Raw genomic sequence first — 18,325 nt, forward strand, 5'->3', positions numbered from 1 at the left:
GTGTCAGATCTCGCCATAGGAGAACACTTTGGTGATAGTGACCGCAACTGCCTCACATTTACCATAGCCTTGGAGAGGGAAAGGAGCAGTTACCAAGGGAAGATATTTAATTGGGGAGAAGGAAATTATGATGCTATCAGACAGGAGTCGGGAAGTACAGATTGAGAGCAATTATTCCATAGAAAAGGGCACAGACATGTGGAGACAGTTTAAGGAGCAGTTGTTGTAAGTAATGGACAAATTTGTTCCTCTGAGACAGGCAAGAAGGGGTAAGATTAAGGAGCCTTGGATAACAAGAACAGAGGAGCTTCTCTTCAAAAGGAAGAAGGCAGATTACATAAAGGTGGAGGAAGCAAGGGTCTAGCACAGCTTTAGAGGATTACAGGCTTGCTAGAAAGGAGCTCAGAAATGGACTAAAGAGAGCCAGGAGGGGGCATGAATAAGGCTTGCAGGAAGGATTAAGGAGCACCCAAAGGCATTTTACTCATACATGAGGAATAAGAGAATGATCAGGAGAAGATAGGGCCAGTCAGGGATAGCGTAGCGAACTTGTGCGTGGAGTCTGAGCAGATGGGGAAGCCCTAAATGAATTTTTTGTTTTGTTTTGGTTTTCAGTAAGGAAAGGGACTTTGTTGTGAATGAGAACTTTGAGGAGCTGGGAAACAGGCTTGATCAGATCAAGATTGATGAAGTTATGTGTTGGAAATTTTGGCAAACAAAGATTGATAAGTCCCCAGGGCCAGACCAGATTTATCCTAGGTTGCTCTGGGAAGTGAGAAAGGAGGTTGCTAAGCCACCGGCAAAGATCTTTGCCGCGTCACTCTCCACAGGAATCATACCGGAGGATTGGAGGGAGGCAAATGTTGTTCCTCTTTTCAAGAAGGGAAATAGGGAAATCCCTGGCAATTACAGAACAGTCAGTCTTAACTCTGTGATCAGCAAGGTTTTGGAAAGAATTCTGGGGGATAAGATTTATGACTGTTTGGAAAAGCATAATGTTATTAAAGGCAGTCAGCATGGCTTTGTGAGGGGCAAGTCATGCCTCACAAACCCTGTTGAGTTCTTTGAGGAGGTGACGAGACAGATTGACGAAGGTCGAAGAGTGAATGTGGTATATATGGACTTCAGCAAGGCATTTGATAAGGTTCCCCATGGTAGGCTCATTCATAAAGTCAGGAGGTATGGAATGTAGGGATATTTGGCTATCTAGATTCAGAATTGGTTGGCTGGCAGAAGGCAGAGAGTGGTTGTAGATGAAAAATATTCTGCCTGGAGGTCAGTGTGAGTGGTGTCCCACAGGGCTCTGTTCCTTTGCCTCTGCTTTTTGCAGTTTTTATAAATGACTTGGATGAGGAGGTTAAGGGGTGGGTTAGTAAATTTGCAAATGACACAAAGGTTGGAGATGCCGTTGATAGTATTGCAGACTGCAGTGCAGTAGACAGGATGCAGACCTGGGCTGAGAAATGGCAGATGGAGTTCAACCTGGATAAATGCAAAGTGATGCATTTTGGAAGGTCGAACTTGAATGCTGAATATAGGATTAAAGACAAGATTCTTGGCAGTGTGAAGGAACAGAGGGATCTTGGTGTTCAAGTGCATAGATCCCTCAAGTTGCCACACAAGTGCATAGGGATGTTAAGAAAGCATATGGTGTTTTGGCTTTCATTAACATTGGGATCGAGCTTAAGAACCGTAAGGTTTTGCTGCAGCTGTACAATCCCTGGTGAGACCATACTTGGAATATTGTGTCCAGTTCTGGTCGCCTTATTATAGGAAAGATAGAGGCTTTGGATAAGTTGCAAAGAAGGCTTACCAGGATGCTGCCTGGACTGGAGGGCTTGTCTTACTAAGAGAGGTTGACTAAGTTTGGACCTTTCTCTCTGGAGAGAAGGAGGAAAAGAGGTGACCTGATCGAGGTATACAAGGTAATGAGAGGCATGGAGAGAGTCAGTAGCCAGAGACTTTTCCCCAGAGCAGGATTGACTGGGACGAGGGGTCATAGTTTTAAGATATTAGGAGGAAGGTATAGAGGAGATGTCAGAGGTAGGTTCTTTACGCAGAGTGTTGTGAATGCATTGCCAGTGATGGTGGTGGAAGCAGAGTCATTAGGGAATTTAAGTGACTGCTGGATATGCACGTCGACAGCAGTGAATTGAGAGGAGCATAGGTTAGGTAACTTTATTTTAGATTAGGAATAATCCTCGGCACAACATCATGGGCCGAAGGCCCTGTTCTGTGCTGTACTTTTCTATGTTCTATGTATATTAATCCTTTTGAACATTACTCTCCATGCACATTGGTATCATTTTGGCTTTTATGTCTCACAGAGAAATATAAACTGAAGAGCACCAGCATGAATTTGTAAAGGGCAAGCCATGTTTAATAAATCTAATTGATGTTTTTAAATTGAGGTATCTAATGTGTTAGATAAAAGATTGTTTGAACACTGGCTATGTAAACTTCCAGAAGGGATTTGATGAGATTCTACAAAGGAGACTGTTAGCTAACATGACATGTAATTAGGAACAATTCGTGACAAGGATAGGGAATTAGCAAGGGAATATGCCTCAAAATCAAATTATCAAAATGCGACCAGTGGTATTCCCCATGGTCTGTGCTAAAGAACTAAAAGCCGATTTTAAAAACAAAAATAATTCAACGAGTTGAAACGCTAGAAAGAGAGAAACTATTTGTTCTCTTCGAGTCCAGAACACGGTTGTACAAGTATGACCTTTAGATTCAAGCTAAGTCATCCAAGTTATAACAGAGGACTCTACTTCACTCAAGCCTTTGTGGAATTCAAATTTTTTTCCCAAAAAGCTGTTGAAACTAGTCATCAAAGTTATTTCATAGATATTGTTTGACAAAGTGTTTTTTAAAAAGTTATGAAATTAAGGGAGCTAGATGGGAGTTAAAAAAAGATTGGAAGCCCAGTAGCTTTCTCCTGTTCCTATGGGAGTGAGTGGAAACACGAATACTATCTGTGCACGCACTATCTCTTGCTCCTTTGCTCTCCTGTTTTCTGTTATCTTCTTTTCACACATTCACCTTCTCATTTTTTAAAAAAAAAGCGTGATATTTCTTGTTCTGTCTTTGCCATGCGCTTAAATAAGCTTCCTCATCCACTTTCTGATTCTCAGTGTCTTTTTCCTGTATGACCATACGGAATAAGATTGGATCATTCGGCCTTTTCAGCATGCTCCACTATTCAAGAAGATCACAGCTAATATGTTTGTATTTCAAATTCCACCTTCTCATCTATTCCCAATAGCCTTCGATTCCTTTGCCTAACAAGAATCTGTTGACCTCTGCTTTAAAAGTATGCAATGACCCTGTCTCCACCATCCTCTGAGGCAGAGCGTTTCAAATTAAACAACCATCTGAGTATACATTTCTCCTCAGCTCAGCTCTAAAAGGGCAACCCCTGGTTTTATTGCAGTGCCCCCTACTTTTGTCCTGATCAACAAAACATCATTTCAAAATCTACCTTGTCATCGCTATCTAGGATCTGAAACACTTCAATCAAGTCACCTCTCAGACTTCTAAACTGCAGTGGAAACAAGCTCAGCTTGTCCAACCTTTCCTTGTAAGACAAGCCATTTATTCCAGGAATCAATCTGGTAAACATTCTCCGAACAGTCTCCAATGCACTTTTATGTGCAGTTTTTTTTTGTTCATATGTCTGTTTCTCACTTTGGCATTTCCACTCAACACAAACCCATTCTCTGCAGAAGTGGACTTCCTGTATTCTCAATTTTCCTGCACTGCACACTATTTACATTATACAATGATTATATTAAGTTAATTGATTATGTTATGCTTTTCATAACTACAAATGCTCTGATTTATTTGCATATAAGAATATATCCCCCTTGCATGATCCACAACCTCTGCTTTTCATCCTGTGGCAGTTTTACAAATATTGGCTGACCTTTGCTCACATTTCCAAGTGAAAATTAATTAGCAATCACTCACTGACCTCTCTCAAAATATAACTCAGCACCTGCTTGCAATCCTTTTTGTGTTTGCAACTGGTGTTTATCCACTGAACCTCAGCAGATTTGTTTTCTTCCATTTTACCATGAATTGCTTTCTGATTGAGGGGGGCACAGTACATCTTAAGAAATATTGAAAATCTTGCAACTGGAGAGATTTTAATGTAGAAGATTATGTGTTTTAGAGTAATACTTTTTTTGGAGTACAAGAAAATGTGTACTGTTTTATCACCAAGTTGTACTCAATGACGTGTTTTGTTTAATATCTTTCATGTAGTTTTCCCTCATTTCACAATACTGTTGATAAGCTACTCTTATTGCTTTGTTATATTAGGTTTTTCTATCACCTGGGTGTACACTGAGATGTTTGCAGCAAACCAGACAGTTGCCATATCAACATATTGTCTTTTGTGATGCAGTTCCTGAAAACAGACCGTAAAGTCAAATGTAATCTCAATTTCTTGAAAGATGTGATGTCACTATGTTTGCTGTTTCATATCTATTGCTGAATGAAATTCTGTTCATGAAAAGGATATGTTGCAGAAATTGTCACATTATAAATTTCCTAATAGCTTTGAAATTATGTTACTGGCTATTACCAAAGCTGATATTCTATAGCGACAAATGAGTCTTTTTGTTATTAGCTGCAAGAAGGATGCAAAAATGAATCTGTAGTTTATACCCTCTAATGAAAGTAAAAATGTGAATAATCTGTTTGGTCATCTAACCATTAATTCAAAGTATTGCAAGAAGTATATTCCTGTTAGTTATTTGGTTGTGCAGTACTTGAGTATTGCTGAAAGAAGACTAATTAATAATCAGTAATCTCTTCTCATTCAGCATAACATTTTATTTTCCTTTTACCATGGTATTTATTCTGAATTATCCTGATGAGTACAAAATGAAAAGCTGTCCATTTTCAGCAAACCTAATTTTTCAGTTACACAATTAGGTTTACAAAGAATCAAACATACTTTATACTTATTTGTGCCACTGAAGTGGCGTGGGAGGGAGAATAATGTTTTGTCAGGTTGCTTTTGCTATTGTATTTAAAAATCTTATAGACATATTGCAAGAAGAAATTGGTGTACAGTTTGTTTTTGGCAAAGATCTGTTGCTAGAATTTGAAGTATCTGTCAACATGAGGCAATTAGGAAAAACTGGCTTTTTGAAAAAAAAATGTTGTGCATTGTTTAATTTTAAAATGTTATGGTTTGCCTCACACTCAGCTGCTTTAGTGGAATTTGTCCTAGCAATGAAATTGTGACTAGAGTTTTCAGATCAGGTTATTAGACGTGGATGTGAAAAAGAAATAAGAAACCCATATTCCACACACTTCAGGACTTCATCCTCCTCAGTATTAATGTTGATCAGGTTTACCCAGTCTTATGTGAATCAAAGTTAATCTTGTTTAGCATGTATTTCTAGCTTAATGTTAACTAGTTGTTTATTTTTAGGATATACGTTTTCCCCAATCTTCAGTTATTTATTGACCCTCCATGACGATGCTTTCTCAATAACCAATGAACCTGAGGTTTTCCTATCATGTCACATTTGATTTTTATTTTCAATTCAGCCAATTGCCATGTAAAGGTGGAGACCCTGAGCCTTATCCTCTTTCGTTATGCATTGCTGTGTTGAATGCTCCCCATGTTCTTTCCCTCCCTACTCCACCTTAAACATTCACATCCTCCATCAATGTTCTGTGTAACTTTTCATAGGCCTCCAGGTTTCATGCACGGCAATAGGTTCTGGAATTGGAAACTACATATCAACACATTGACCAATGTGTATTGAGCTTCCTAGCAGCTGTGCAGCCTTGCAGCCTAGAGGGGACATTGTCACACACCATACAGTTAGTGGCTGCAATGTATAACTTTTTCGAGATTCACTGCAGCAACTTTTCAAGTCATCCTCAAGAGTCTCTACAAAACTCACAATCCCTACTGTCTAAAGGAAAGCAAAGGCAGCTTTCGCATGGGAAATTCACCACCTGCAATTTCCCCTTCAACAATACCATGGTGACTTGGAAATGTATTGCTGTTCTTCATTGTCACTGGTTTAAAATCCTGGAATTCCCTTCCTAATAACACTGGTGTACCTACACTACATAGACTGTAGATAGTTAAGAAGGGGCTCACCACTACATCAACAAATGATGATTTAGCTAGCAACATCCAGGTCTCACAGAAGAATACATTTTGAAAATTACCACACAGGTTTACAATTAAATTTGAAGTAAGTGGAAGTCAGAACATGTGAATATTTCTGATACACTCTTCAGTAAGCACTGAAGCAATAGTAAGCAATATTTTAAAACATTGCGCTTACAGCTACGTGTGTGCACTCTTTTTTCAAATGCAACCTACATAGCCAGCAAATCCAGTGTAGGCGTTTTGTTTGAAGTTAACAACAAAGAGATGTGCACCTTGAATTCTAATGATTACAGCCATAGATCATGGATTACAGACAGGAAATTAACATCCTACTCGCTTTGATAGCTTGAGCAACAAATGGTGTATTCGTTGTTGCAAAAATGGAAGGGAAGAATAATAATTGCAATATTATTTTGGTGAAAAGGCATTCAAATGTATTAAACATGAATAATCCAAAATATTGATAATTGGCAGATCTGATAATTGAATATTACAAAATGTGTTCATTTAGTTCAAACCGACTTAAAGGAGAAAGATCCAGCTCTTGTTCAGGATTTTGGTCTTTCTCAAAATACTTAGGGGAACAGGAAGCTTTGCTAAAGCTCTCTTTTAGTGTAATACAGGAATGTCAAATAAATTTAAAAACACAGGAGTAGGCCGATCAGCTCCTCAAGTCCATTCTACGCGATCGTGGCTGATTTGTCCCACACCTCAACTCCCCTGTGATGTCAGCTCCGCATTACTGTCAATTCCTGATATTTCAAAATTCTATGGATGTTATGAAGAGTCATACCGCACTTGAAACGTGAACTCTGTTTCCCTCTCCATAGATGCTGCCAGATCTGTTGACGTTCTCTAGCATTTTCTGTCATTATTTCACAATTTTACCTCCTCTGAATATTATCACTGCCCTAGCTTCCACATCTCTTTGATGTTGAGAATTCTAGACAATTGCTACCCTATGGGAGAAGAAATTCCTTTACATCTCAGTTGTCGCCTTCCTTTGTAACTAAATCCCTTTGTTCAAGATTCCCCATGAGTGGAAGCATCTCCTCATCCAACCTGCTTTTCCAGCGCCTCATGTTTCAACTCCTCATCCAACCTGTCAAGCCCCCTCAATCTTTTATGTTTCAATTAGATCACCTTTCATTCTTCTAAACTCTAACAACAACCTATTTAGTGTTGTTGATTAGTCAACACTTTCATCTCAGGAATGAGTCTAATGAAGCTCTTTTGAACCACCCTCAGTGCCAGGATAGAGTCATGCAGCATGGAAATGGATCTTTTAGATAACTTGTCCATGCCAACCAGGTTTTCTAAGTTGAACTAGTTAGCCAGCATTTGGCCCATATCCCTCTAAACCTTTCCTATCCATGTACCTGTCCAAATGCCTTTTAAAGGTTGCAATTGTACTCCCCTTTGCCATTCCATTTATGCACTGCCCTGTATATAAAAAAGTTACCTCTTTTAAATCTTTCCCCTCTCACCTTAAATTTGTACTCTCTAGTTTTGGACTCCCTTACCTTGGGGAAAAGACCTTGGCTACTCAGCTTAATTTGCCCGTCATGATTTTACAAACCTTTATAACCTCAGCCTCCTACATTCCAAGGGGAAAAAAAGTTCCAAGCTATCCAGCCTCTCCTTATAACTCAAACCTTCCAGTTTCAGTAACATTTTATAAATTATTTTTCACCCTTTCCAGTTCAATGACATCCTTCCTATAGCAGGGCAACCAGAAGTGTACGCAGTGATCCAAATGTGGCCTTACTAACGTTTTGTACAGCTGTAACATGATGTCCCAGCTCCAGTACTCAGTGCTCTGACTGATGAAAGACTTCTTTGCCACCCTGTGTACCTGTGACACCACTTTCAAAGAACTGTGTACCTGCACCCCCCGATATCTTTGTTCGACAATCCTCCCAGGGCCCTACCATTAACTGCAAGTCCTGCCCCAAGTTTGTCTTACTGAAATGCAACATCTCACATTTATCCAAATTAAAATCCATCTGCCATTCCTTGGCCCATTAGATATTCCAGGTTTGGATGCACAAGCACCTTCTACAAGCAGAGACTTTCTTATAAGGAAAGGTTAAGAAAGTTGGGCTTACACTCTTTGGAATTTAGAAGAATGAGAGAAGACCTTACTGAAATATATAAAATTTTTAGGTACTTCACAGAAGATGTGTAGAGAGGTTGTTTTCACTTGTTGGAGAGTCTCGGACCAGAGGGTATATTCTCCACTTAAGAGGTCTCCAATTTAAAGCAGATGATGTTTTCTTTTCTCCTGAGGATAGTGAGGCAAGCTCACGGTGATCATGGGAGACTTCAATATGCAGGTGGACTGGGTAAATAATGTTGCCAGTGGATCCAAAGAAAGGGAATTCATGGAATGCTTACAGGATGGCTTTTTGGAACAGCTTGTCATGAAGCCCACATGAAGCAGGCTATTCTGGACCTAGTGCTTTGTAATGAACCAGACTTTATAAAAAATCTTAAAGTAAGGGAACACTTAGGAAGCAGCGATCATAATATGGTAGAGTTCAGTCTGCAGTTTGATGTAATGGTGTTACAGTTAAATAAAGGTAATTATGAGGCCATCAGAGAGGAACTGATGAAAATAGACTGGAAGCAGAGCCTAGCGGGGAAGACAGTAGAGCAAAAATGGCAGGAGTTTGTGGGTATAATTGAGGACACTGGACAGAGGTTCATTCCCAAGAAAAGAAAGATTATCCGGGGAGGGATTAGACAGCCATGGCTGACAAAGAAAGTCAGGAAATGTATTAAAGAAAAAGAGAGATCCTATAAAGTGGCCAAGAGCAGTGAGAAATCAGAAGATTGGGAAGGCTACAAAAACAAACAGAGGATAACAAAGAGAGAAATAAGGAAGGAGAGGATCAAATATGAAGGTAGGCTAGCCAGTAATATTAGAAATGATAGTAAAAGTTTCTTTCAATACATAAGAAACAAACGACAGGCAAAAGTAGACATTGGGCCACTTCAAACTGATGCAGGAAGCCTAGTGATGGGAGATAAGGAAATAGCAGGAGAACTTAACTAGTACTTTGCGTCAGTCTTCACAGTGGAAGACATGAGTAATATCCCGACAATTAAAGGGAGTCGGGGGCTGAGTTGAGTATGGTTGCCATTACAAAAGAGAAAGTGCTAGAAAATCTAAAAGGTTTTGAAATTGATAAATCTCCTGGCCCCGATGGGATACATCCTAGAGTTCTGAGGGAGGTGGCTGAGGAAATAGCGGAAGCGTTGGTTGAGATCTTTCAAGAGTCACTGGAGTCAGGGAAGTCCTGGATGATGGAAGATCGCTGTTGTAACCCCCTTGTTCAAGAAAGGATCAAGACAAAAAATGGAAAATTACAGGCCAATTAGCCTAACCTCTGTTGTTGGTAAAATTCTAGAATCCATCATTAAGGATGAGGTTTCTAAATTCTTGGAAGAGCAGAGTCGGATTAGTAATGGGATGTTGTGCCTAACAAACCTGTTGGAATTCTTTGAAGAGGTGACAAGTAGGTTAGACTAGGGAAACCCAAAGGATGTGGTCTATCTAGACTTCCAAAAGGCTTTTGATAAGGTTGCCACACGGGAGGCTGCTGAGCAAGGTGAGGGCCCATGGTGTTCGAGGTGAGCTACTGGCATGGATTGAGGATTGGCTGTCTGACAGAAGGCAGAGAGTTGGGATGAAAGGTTCTTTTTCGGAATGGCAGCCGGTGACAAGCGGTGTCCCGCAGGGTTCAGTGTTAGGGCCGCAGCTGTTCACGTTATATATTAATGATCTGGATGAAGGGACTGGGGGCATTCTAGCGAAGTTTGCCGATGATACAAAGTTAGGTGGACAGGCAGGTAGTACTGAGGAAGTAGGGAGGCTGCAGAGGGATCTAGACAGTTTGGGAGAGCGGTCCAGGAAATGGCTGATGGAATTCAACGTGAGCAAATGCGAGGTCTTGCACTTTGGAAAAAAGAATACAAGCATGGACTACTTTCTAAATGGTGAGAAAATTCATAAAGCCAAAGTACAAAGGGATCTGGGAGTGCTAGTCGAGGATTCTCTGAAGGTAAACATGTAGATTGAGTCTGTGATTAAGAAAGTGAATGCAATGTTGTCATTTATCTCAAGAGGGTTGGAATATAAAAGCACCGTTGTGCTACTGAGACTTTATAAAGCTCTGGTTAGGCCCCATTTGGAGTACTGTGTCCAGTTTTGGTCCCCACACCTCAGGAAGGACATACTGGCACTGGAGCGGGTCCAGCGGAGATTCACACGGATGATCCCTGGAATGGTAGGTCTAACATACGAAGAACTGCTGAGGATCCTGGGATTATATTCATTAGAGTTTAGCAGACTAAGGGGAGATCTAATAGAAACTTACAAGATAACACATGGCTTGGAAAGGGTGGACGCTAGGAAATTGTTTCCGTTAGGCGAGGAGACTAGGACCCGTGGACACAGCCTTAGAATTAGAGGGGGTCAATTCAGAACAGAAATGCGGAGACATTTCTTCAGCCAGAGAGTGGTGGGCCTGTGGAATTCATTGCCGCAGAGTGCAGTGGAGACTGGGACGCTAAATGTCTTCATGGCAAAGATTGAATTATTCTTGATGTCACAAGGAATTAAGGGCTACGGGGAGAATGCAGGTAAGTGGAGTTGAAATGCCCATCACCCATGATTGAATGGTGGAATGGACTCAATGGGCCGAATGGCCTTACTTCCACTCCTATGTCTTATGGTCTGATCTGTGTAATTCTTTACCATAAAAGGCTGTCATGGCTACATTATTAAATGTATTCAAGGCTAAGATAGACCGATTTCTAGTCATTGAGGGAATCCAGGGTTATGGATATAAGCAGGAGGATGGAGTTCAGGTCAGTAAGATCACATTGAATGGTGGGGCAGAATTGATGGGCTGAATGACCTTTTGGACCCAAATTGTTTAGAATCTATTTCAACTTTTGATCTACAAGGTGAACAATTGAAGAGTGGAACTGCTACTGCATTGAAGCCTTAAAGCTACTTGGGGCCAGAATCATTTATTTTGTTTCTGTTTGAAGTAAATGCCAACCAATTATTGTACAGAAGCTAAAGTCGTGAAATTTTTGGTGTAATAATTGCTGTGTCACTAGCATCCAACAATGAATAGGTTTATTCATAAAACTGTCTTTGGTGCCAGAATAAGAAAATACACACCCTGATTCTTAGTCATTCAGAAGGATATACATTTAAAGAGGAAATTCATTTTCTGTAATGGGCCAATTTTCATTTGCAATGACGTCAAGCCATGTATTAATACTCGGCTCTTTCTATTAGCAACAAAGGAGTACTTTACATAAAATGGCAAAAAGTAGACTTCATTTCAAAGAAGTAATAACATGTTCCACTGTAGGAACAGACCATGCTTATCAGCAGAAACTTCAGATCTCTATCAATCAACTGACTGACTTTTTGGTGAGGCCAATATTCAATATCTATTCAACGTCCCAAAAGAACATAAAACACTGTATTGGATCATTCAATCAATTTTCAATACCACATTCGAGATGATTTTGAAATATTCACAGTTTTGTATGTCCAAACATCTCAGGTCTAACGGACTTTATTTAGACCAAATTAAAACTGAAAGAACAGCAGATCTGTAATTTAGGAATAGAAATGGTTCTGAGGAAGGGTCATATGACCCAAAACGTTAACTGATTGATTTTCTCTCCACCAAACTAGCAGACTTGAACGTTTCCAGCAATTCCTGTATTTATTTAAGCCAGTTTCAAAATAGTAGTTGAGAAATTGTCAACTTATTAACCTTCATTGTGGGAGAAAGACCACAGAACAGAACTGAAACTAGATTCAAGCTTCATTTGGAAGCAGAAGCAAGGGCTGACAAATATTGCCTGTAATGGGAACATCAAAAAAGCGATAGTTTTATTCTCCTAGTTTCTTTTCAATCAGAAATGTTGAACGTGAGTGAAAAATATTGACCATTTTATTGTGCCAACCAGACATGAAGAAGAAGCTGGTAAAATATGTAATGTACACCACCCACTTAAATGTTTGAATTTTACGGTTTTAAAAATGGCCTCAAATCTGATGCTTCAACCAGTGCTGACCATTCTTTGTCATCAGTATTTGAACATAGATTCATTGTACACACTGACATTTTACTACTTTACTCAAATTTGTATAGTTTTTAGGTATGTTCAAACTTCACATTATTAAACATCTGTCTAGTTCTTGTCACGTTAAATAAAAGTTCCAAGGCACTTCCTAGTCCAGAAAAATAAGATAAACCATGAAGCTCTGGGTCAGTTAACAAATGTTAGGCCAATAGAAGAAAGTTACAATTCATTATCGAGCTGTGATGGCAGAACATTCAAACAAGAGGTATTATGTTTGACAAATTATTCAGGTGTTCCAAAGTTCTTTGAAGATGTGAAAATCAAGATGGTCAAAGAGGAATCAGTATTTGGATTTCCATAGTCTTTGAATAAGTTGCCATATAATAGGTATGATAATGGGATGTTGGAGATAATAGCATTGATGGAGAATTTACTAACAAAGAGAAAATTAATCTGAACAAAAAGATCATTTTTAATTTGGCAAATTGTAACCAGCAGTAATAACTGTAACTGGCCAAAGGTCAGTGCTTCAATTATTTACAATGTATATTAGTTACTGGGATAAACAAATTGTACTGCTATCAAAATTGCTGGCAAGACAACATTTCTTTGGGAAAGCAAGTTCTGAGAGAATACATAAAGTCTGCAAAGAGAAGTTGATAAAGTAAATGGGCAAAAAAATCCTAAGTGGAGTATAAAGTGTGAAAACTCTAGGTTCTCCATTGGTCATGAAATCAGAGTCATAGAAATGTATAGCACGGAAACAGACCCTTCAGTCCAACCCGTCCATGCTGACCAGATATCCCAACCCAATCTAGTCCCACCTACCAGCACCTGGCTCATATCCCTCCAAACCCTTCCTATTCATATACCCATCCAAATGCCTCCACCACATCCTCTGGTAGCTCATTCCATACATGTACCATGCTCTGCGTGAAAAAGTTGCCCCTTAGGTCTCTTTTATATCTTTCCCCTCTCACCCTAAACCTATACCCTCTAGTTCTGGACTCTACAACCCCAGGGAAAATGCTTTGTCTATTTATCCTATCCATGCCCCTCAATTTTGTAAACCTCTATAAGGTCACCCCTCAGCCTCTGACGCTCCAGGGAAAACAGCCCCAGCCTGTTAAGCCTCTCCGTGTAGCTCAGATCCTCCAACCTTGGCAACATCCTTAAATCTTTTCTGAACCCTTTCAAGTTTCACAACATCTTTCCGATAGGAAGGAGACCAGAATTGCATGCAATATTCCAACAGTGGCCTAACCAATGTCCTGTAGAGCCGCAACATGACCTCCCAACTCCTGTACTCAATACTCTGACCAATAAAGGAAAGCATACCAAATGCCTTCTTCACTATCCTATCTACCTGTGACTCCACTTTCAAAGAGCCATGAACCTGTACTCCAACATCTTTGTTCAGCAACACTCCCTAGGACCTTACCATTAATTGTATAACTCCTGCTAAGATTTGCTTTCCCAAAATTCAGCACCTCACATTTATCTGAATTAAACTCCATCTGCCACTTCTCAGCCCATTGGCCCATCTGTTCCAGATCCTGTTGTAATCTGCGGTAACCCTCTTCGCTGTCCACTACACCTCCAATTTTGGTGTCATCTGCAAACTTACTAACTGTACCTCGTATGCTCGCATCCAAATCTTTTATGTAAATGACAAAAAGTAGAGGGCCCAGCACCAATTCTTGTGGCACTCCACTGGTCACAGGCCTCCAGTCTGAAAAACAACCCTCCACCACCCTCTGTCTTCTACCTTTGAGCCAGTTCTGCATCCAAATGGCTAGTTCTCCCTGTATTCCTCGAGACTTAACCTTGCTAACCAGTCTCTCATGGGGAAACTTGTCGAATGCCTTACTGAAGTCCATATAGATCACATCTAATGCTCTGCCCTCAATCTTCTTTGCTACTTCTTTCAAAAAACTCAGTCAAGTTTGTGAGACATGATTTCTCACGCACAAAGCCATGTTGACTATCCCAAATCAATCCTTGCCTTTCCAAATACATGTACATCCTGTCCCTCAGGATTCCCTCCAAAATCTTGCTCACCACTAAGATCAGGCTCACTGGTCTATAGTTCCCTGGCTTGTCTTTACCGCCCTTAAACAGTGGCACCATGTTTGCTAACCTCCAGAATGATAGCACCTCACCTGTGACTATCGATGATACAAATATCTCAGCAAGAGGCCCAGCAATCACTTCTCTAGCTTCCCACAGAGTTCTCTGGTACACCTGATCAGGCCCTGGGGATTTATCCACCTTTAACCATTTCAAGACATCCAGCACTTCCTCCTCTAATCTGGACATTTTGCAAGATGTCACCATCTATTTCCCTACAGTCTATATCTTCCATATCCTTTTCCACAGTAAATACTGAATATTTTGCATCATTTAGTATCTCCTCCATTTTCTGTGACTCCACACAAAGGCCGCCTTGCTGATCTTTGAAGGGCCCTATTCTCTCCCTAGTTACCCTTTTGTCCTTAATATATTTGTAAAAACCCTTTGGATTCTCCTTAATTCTATTTGCAAAAGCTATCTCATGTCCCCATTTTGCCCTCCTGATTTCCCTCTTAAGTATATTCCTACTTTCTTTATACTCTTCTAAGGATTCACTCAATCTATCCTGTCTATACCTGACATATGCTTCCTTCTTTTTCTTAACCAAACCTTCAATTTCTTTAGTCATCCAGCATTCCCCATACCTACCAGCCTTTCCTTTCACCCTGACAGGAATATACTTTCTCTGGATTCTTGTTATCTCATTTCTGAAAGCTTCCCATTTTCTAGCCGTCCCTTTACCTGCGAACATCTGCCTCCAATCAGCTTCAAAAGTTCTTGCCTAATACCGTCAATGTGGCCTTTCTCCAATTTAGAACTTCAACTTTTAGATCTGGTCTATTCTTTTCCATCACTATTTTAAAACGAATAGAATTATGGATGTTGGCCTCAAAGTGCTCCCTCACTGACATCTCAGTCACCTGCCCTGCCTTATTTCCCAAGAGTAGGTCAAGTTTTGCACCTTCTCTGGTAGGTACATCCACATACTGAATCAGAAAATTGTCTTGTACACACTTAAATTCCTCTCCATCTAAACCTTTAATACTATTGCAGTCCCAGTCAATGTTTGGAAAGTAAAAATCCCCGACCATAACTACCGTATTATTCTTACAGATAGTTTCTCAATTTCCCTCTGACTATTGGGGGGGGGGGTCTATGTTATGATACAATCCCAATAAGGTGATCATCCTTTTCTTATTTCTCAGTTCCACCCAAATAACTTCCCTGGATGTATTTCCAGGAATATCCTCCCTCAGCACAGCTGTAATGTCATCCCTTATCAAAAATGCCACTCTCCCTCTTCTCTTGCCTCCCTTTCTATCCTTCCTGTAGCATTTGTATCGTGGAACATTAAGCTGCTAGTCCTGCCCATCCCTGAGCCATGTTTCCGTAATTGCTATGGTATCCCAGTCCCATGTTCCGAACCATGCCCTTCCCTGTTTTCCCTGTTAGGCCCCTTGCATTGAAATCCGGATGAATAGAAAAGCAGAATTTTATTTGAATGGAGTGTGACTACAGAATATTCTGGCACAGAGAGGTCTGCACATGAAACATAAAAATTAAGCATGCAGTTACAGATCTTGAAGCATTCCGAGACAAAATGCAGAATGACTAGGTTTAATATTCAAGTTTGGGCTGACAACGGACAAGGAGCATTTTGCCACATAACTGCTCAGCAATGACTATCTCCAGCAAGCAGGAATCTAACCATCACCTTTTGATAATCAATTGCATTACCATTGTTGAATTTGACAGTATCAAAATCCTGTGGGGTTACCATAAAGCAAAAACTGAATTTGGCCAACTACATGAACACTGTCGAACCAACAGCAAGTCAGAGGCGAGGAATTTTGAGGTGACTGACTCCCCTCCTGACTTGTTAAAGCCTGTCCACTATTTAAATGGCATATCTCAGGAGTGTGATGTAATACTCCACACTTGTTGGAGCTGTACTCATCCAGACAACATCCAAGAAGCTTGACACAATCCATAACAAAGCAGCCCGACTGATTGACACCACATACACATCTAATTCCTCTACCATCTGATGCTCACGTATAGACACTGCTGCTATTCCACAAGATGTACTGCAGGAATTCACCAAGTCTCCTTGGATAGTATGTTCCAAACCCATGCCAACTACTATCTAGAAGAACAAGGATAGCAAATACACAGGAACACCCCCACCAGTAAAGTTTCTACCCCCCAACAAGTCACTCACCATCCTGACTTGGAAATATATCACTGTCCCTTCAGTGGCACTGGGTCAAAATCCTGGAACTCTCTCCTTAGCAGCATTGTGGGTCTATCTACATAAAGTGGTTAAAGAAGTCAGTTCAGCACCACCTTCTTGAGGGCAATCAGGAATGGACAGCAAATGCTGACTATAGCCCATATTTCCTGAATTAAATTTTTAAGCAAGTTAATTCAGAAGGTCATTGAACATCAGCTTGCATTGTAAGTGAGATAAAATACAACAGCAGGGAACGCTTGCTGCAACTCTGAGGCATTGGTAAAACCAAACCTGGGATACAGTGTACATAGATTCATAGAATCCCTACAGTGTGGAAACAGGCCCTTCGGCCCAACAAGTCCACACCAACCCTTTGAAGAATGACCCATGCAGACCCATTCCCTTACCTTACATTGACCCCTGACTAATGCACCGAACCTATACATCCCTGAACATTATGCGCAATTTAGCATAGCCAATTCACCTAACCTGCACATCTTTAGATTGCCAGAGGAAACTGGAGCACCTGGAGGAAACCCACGCAGACACAAAGAGTGCAGTTTTGTTCTCCTTATTTCAGGAGTTACATGGCAGACAGTTCAGAAAGGTTTGCTAGGTTGCTTCTTATGATGAAGTTATCACATGAGAAAAGATTGATCATATTCTTATGCAAATTCATAAGAATTATAGATGGTTTTATTAAAACATAGGAGGTTCTGTGGGGTTTAACAGTAGATACAGAGGAAGTTTGTGGGGAAATCCAGACTTCGGGGCATAGTTTCAGAATTGGAAGTTTCTATTTAAAACAGCAATGAAGAGGATTTTTTTTCTCAAGGGTAGTTACACACCTAGTTTCTTTACCCTGGACAACGGTAGTTGAATACATTCAAAGATGAAAGAGATTCTGAACAATTGAGCAATCAGGGATTATGGGAAGCACACAGGGAGGTAAAGATCTGACCAAAATCAGATTAGTCATAATCTTATTGAATGGTAGTGCAGACTCAAGAAGCCATATGGCTAATTCCATCTATTTTTCATCTTACTAAGCAACCTATACCCCATCACTCCCCAATCCTGCACTGGGTGTTTAACAACAAGAAGTGTAATTAATTTAATGTGTCACTTGCTTTTTAATACGTGACCTGTCTTTTGAATTCCAGATATTTTAAATGATGCCATATTTGATGAAGACCACGATGAGATGGTGATAGTGAAGGACATTGACATGTTTTCAATGTGTGAACACCACTTAGTTCCATTTATTGGAAAGGTAAACAAACTCAAATCTAGCTCATGTTACGCTATTACATCTATTATAATATTGTCTGCATAGTCGTATGGAATACATTATGATGTGAATCACAGTTCCAAAACCTGACTTGTAACTTTTTGGTAAGGAATGCAAATATTAATTTTCAAAACAAAATGGATAATTTACCCTTCTTTATCTTGACATTTATTTCAATGCACTTTGAGGAATACAGCAAATGTTCTAGGGCAGATGTCACCAAATTAAACTAGAACGTAATAGGCAGAACTTTGTCCAACCTGACAATGACAGCAGTAAACTGCAAAAACAAATTACATAGTTATATTTAACTCACTAGGGTCTGGAAGGACATTTTTAAAATTATTATTGTTATAGGCTAGAATGCCTGAAGAAACCATTCAATAACAATCATATTTTTCCATTTATCCTAGTCTATGTTTTATAGCAAGTAGAAACACATTCTCTTCATTTCCTG

The 18,325-nt window shown here is 40.0% G+C and overlaps 1 protein-coding gene across 2 annotated transcripts in view; it reads left to right on the forward strand.

The window, feature by feature from the left end:
* The window catches only part of gch1 (GTP cyclohydrolase 1), a 42,495-nt gene that overhangs the window by 11,135 nt on the left and 13,035 nt on the right, over positions 1-18,325 (forward strand). For both annotated transcript variants that reach the window (XM_060828432.1, XM_060828433.1), the window contains exon 2: positions 17,741-17,850. In XM_060828432.1, the coding sequence (XP_060684415.1) occupies positions 17,741-17,850 (110 nt within the window). The remainder of the gene's footprint in view (positions 1-17,740; positions 17,851-18,325) is intronic.

Source organism: Hemiscyllium ocellatum, chromosome 8 (assembly GCF_020745735.1).
Source record: "Hemiscyllium ocellatum isolate sHemOce1 chromosome 8, sHemOce1.pat.X.cur, whole genome shotgun sequence".
Classification (NCBI taxonomy): domain Eukaryota; kingdom Metazoa; phylum Chordata; class Chondrichthyes; order Orectolobiformes; family Hemiscylliidae; genus Hemiscyllium; species Hemiscyllium ocellatum.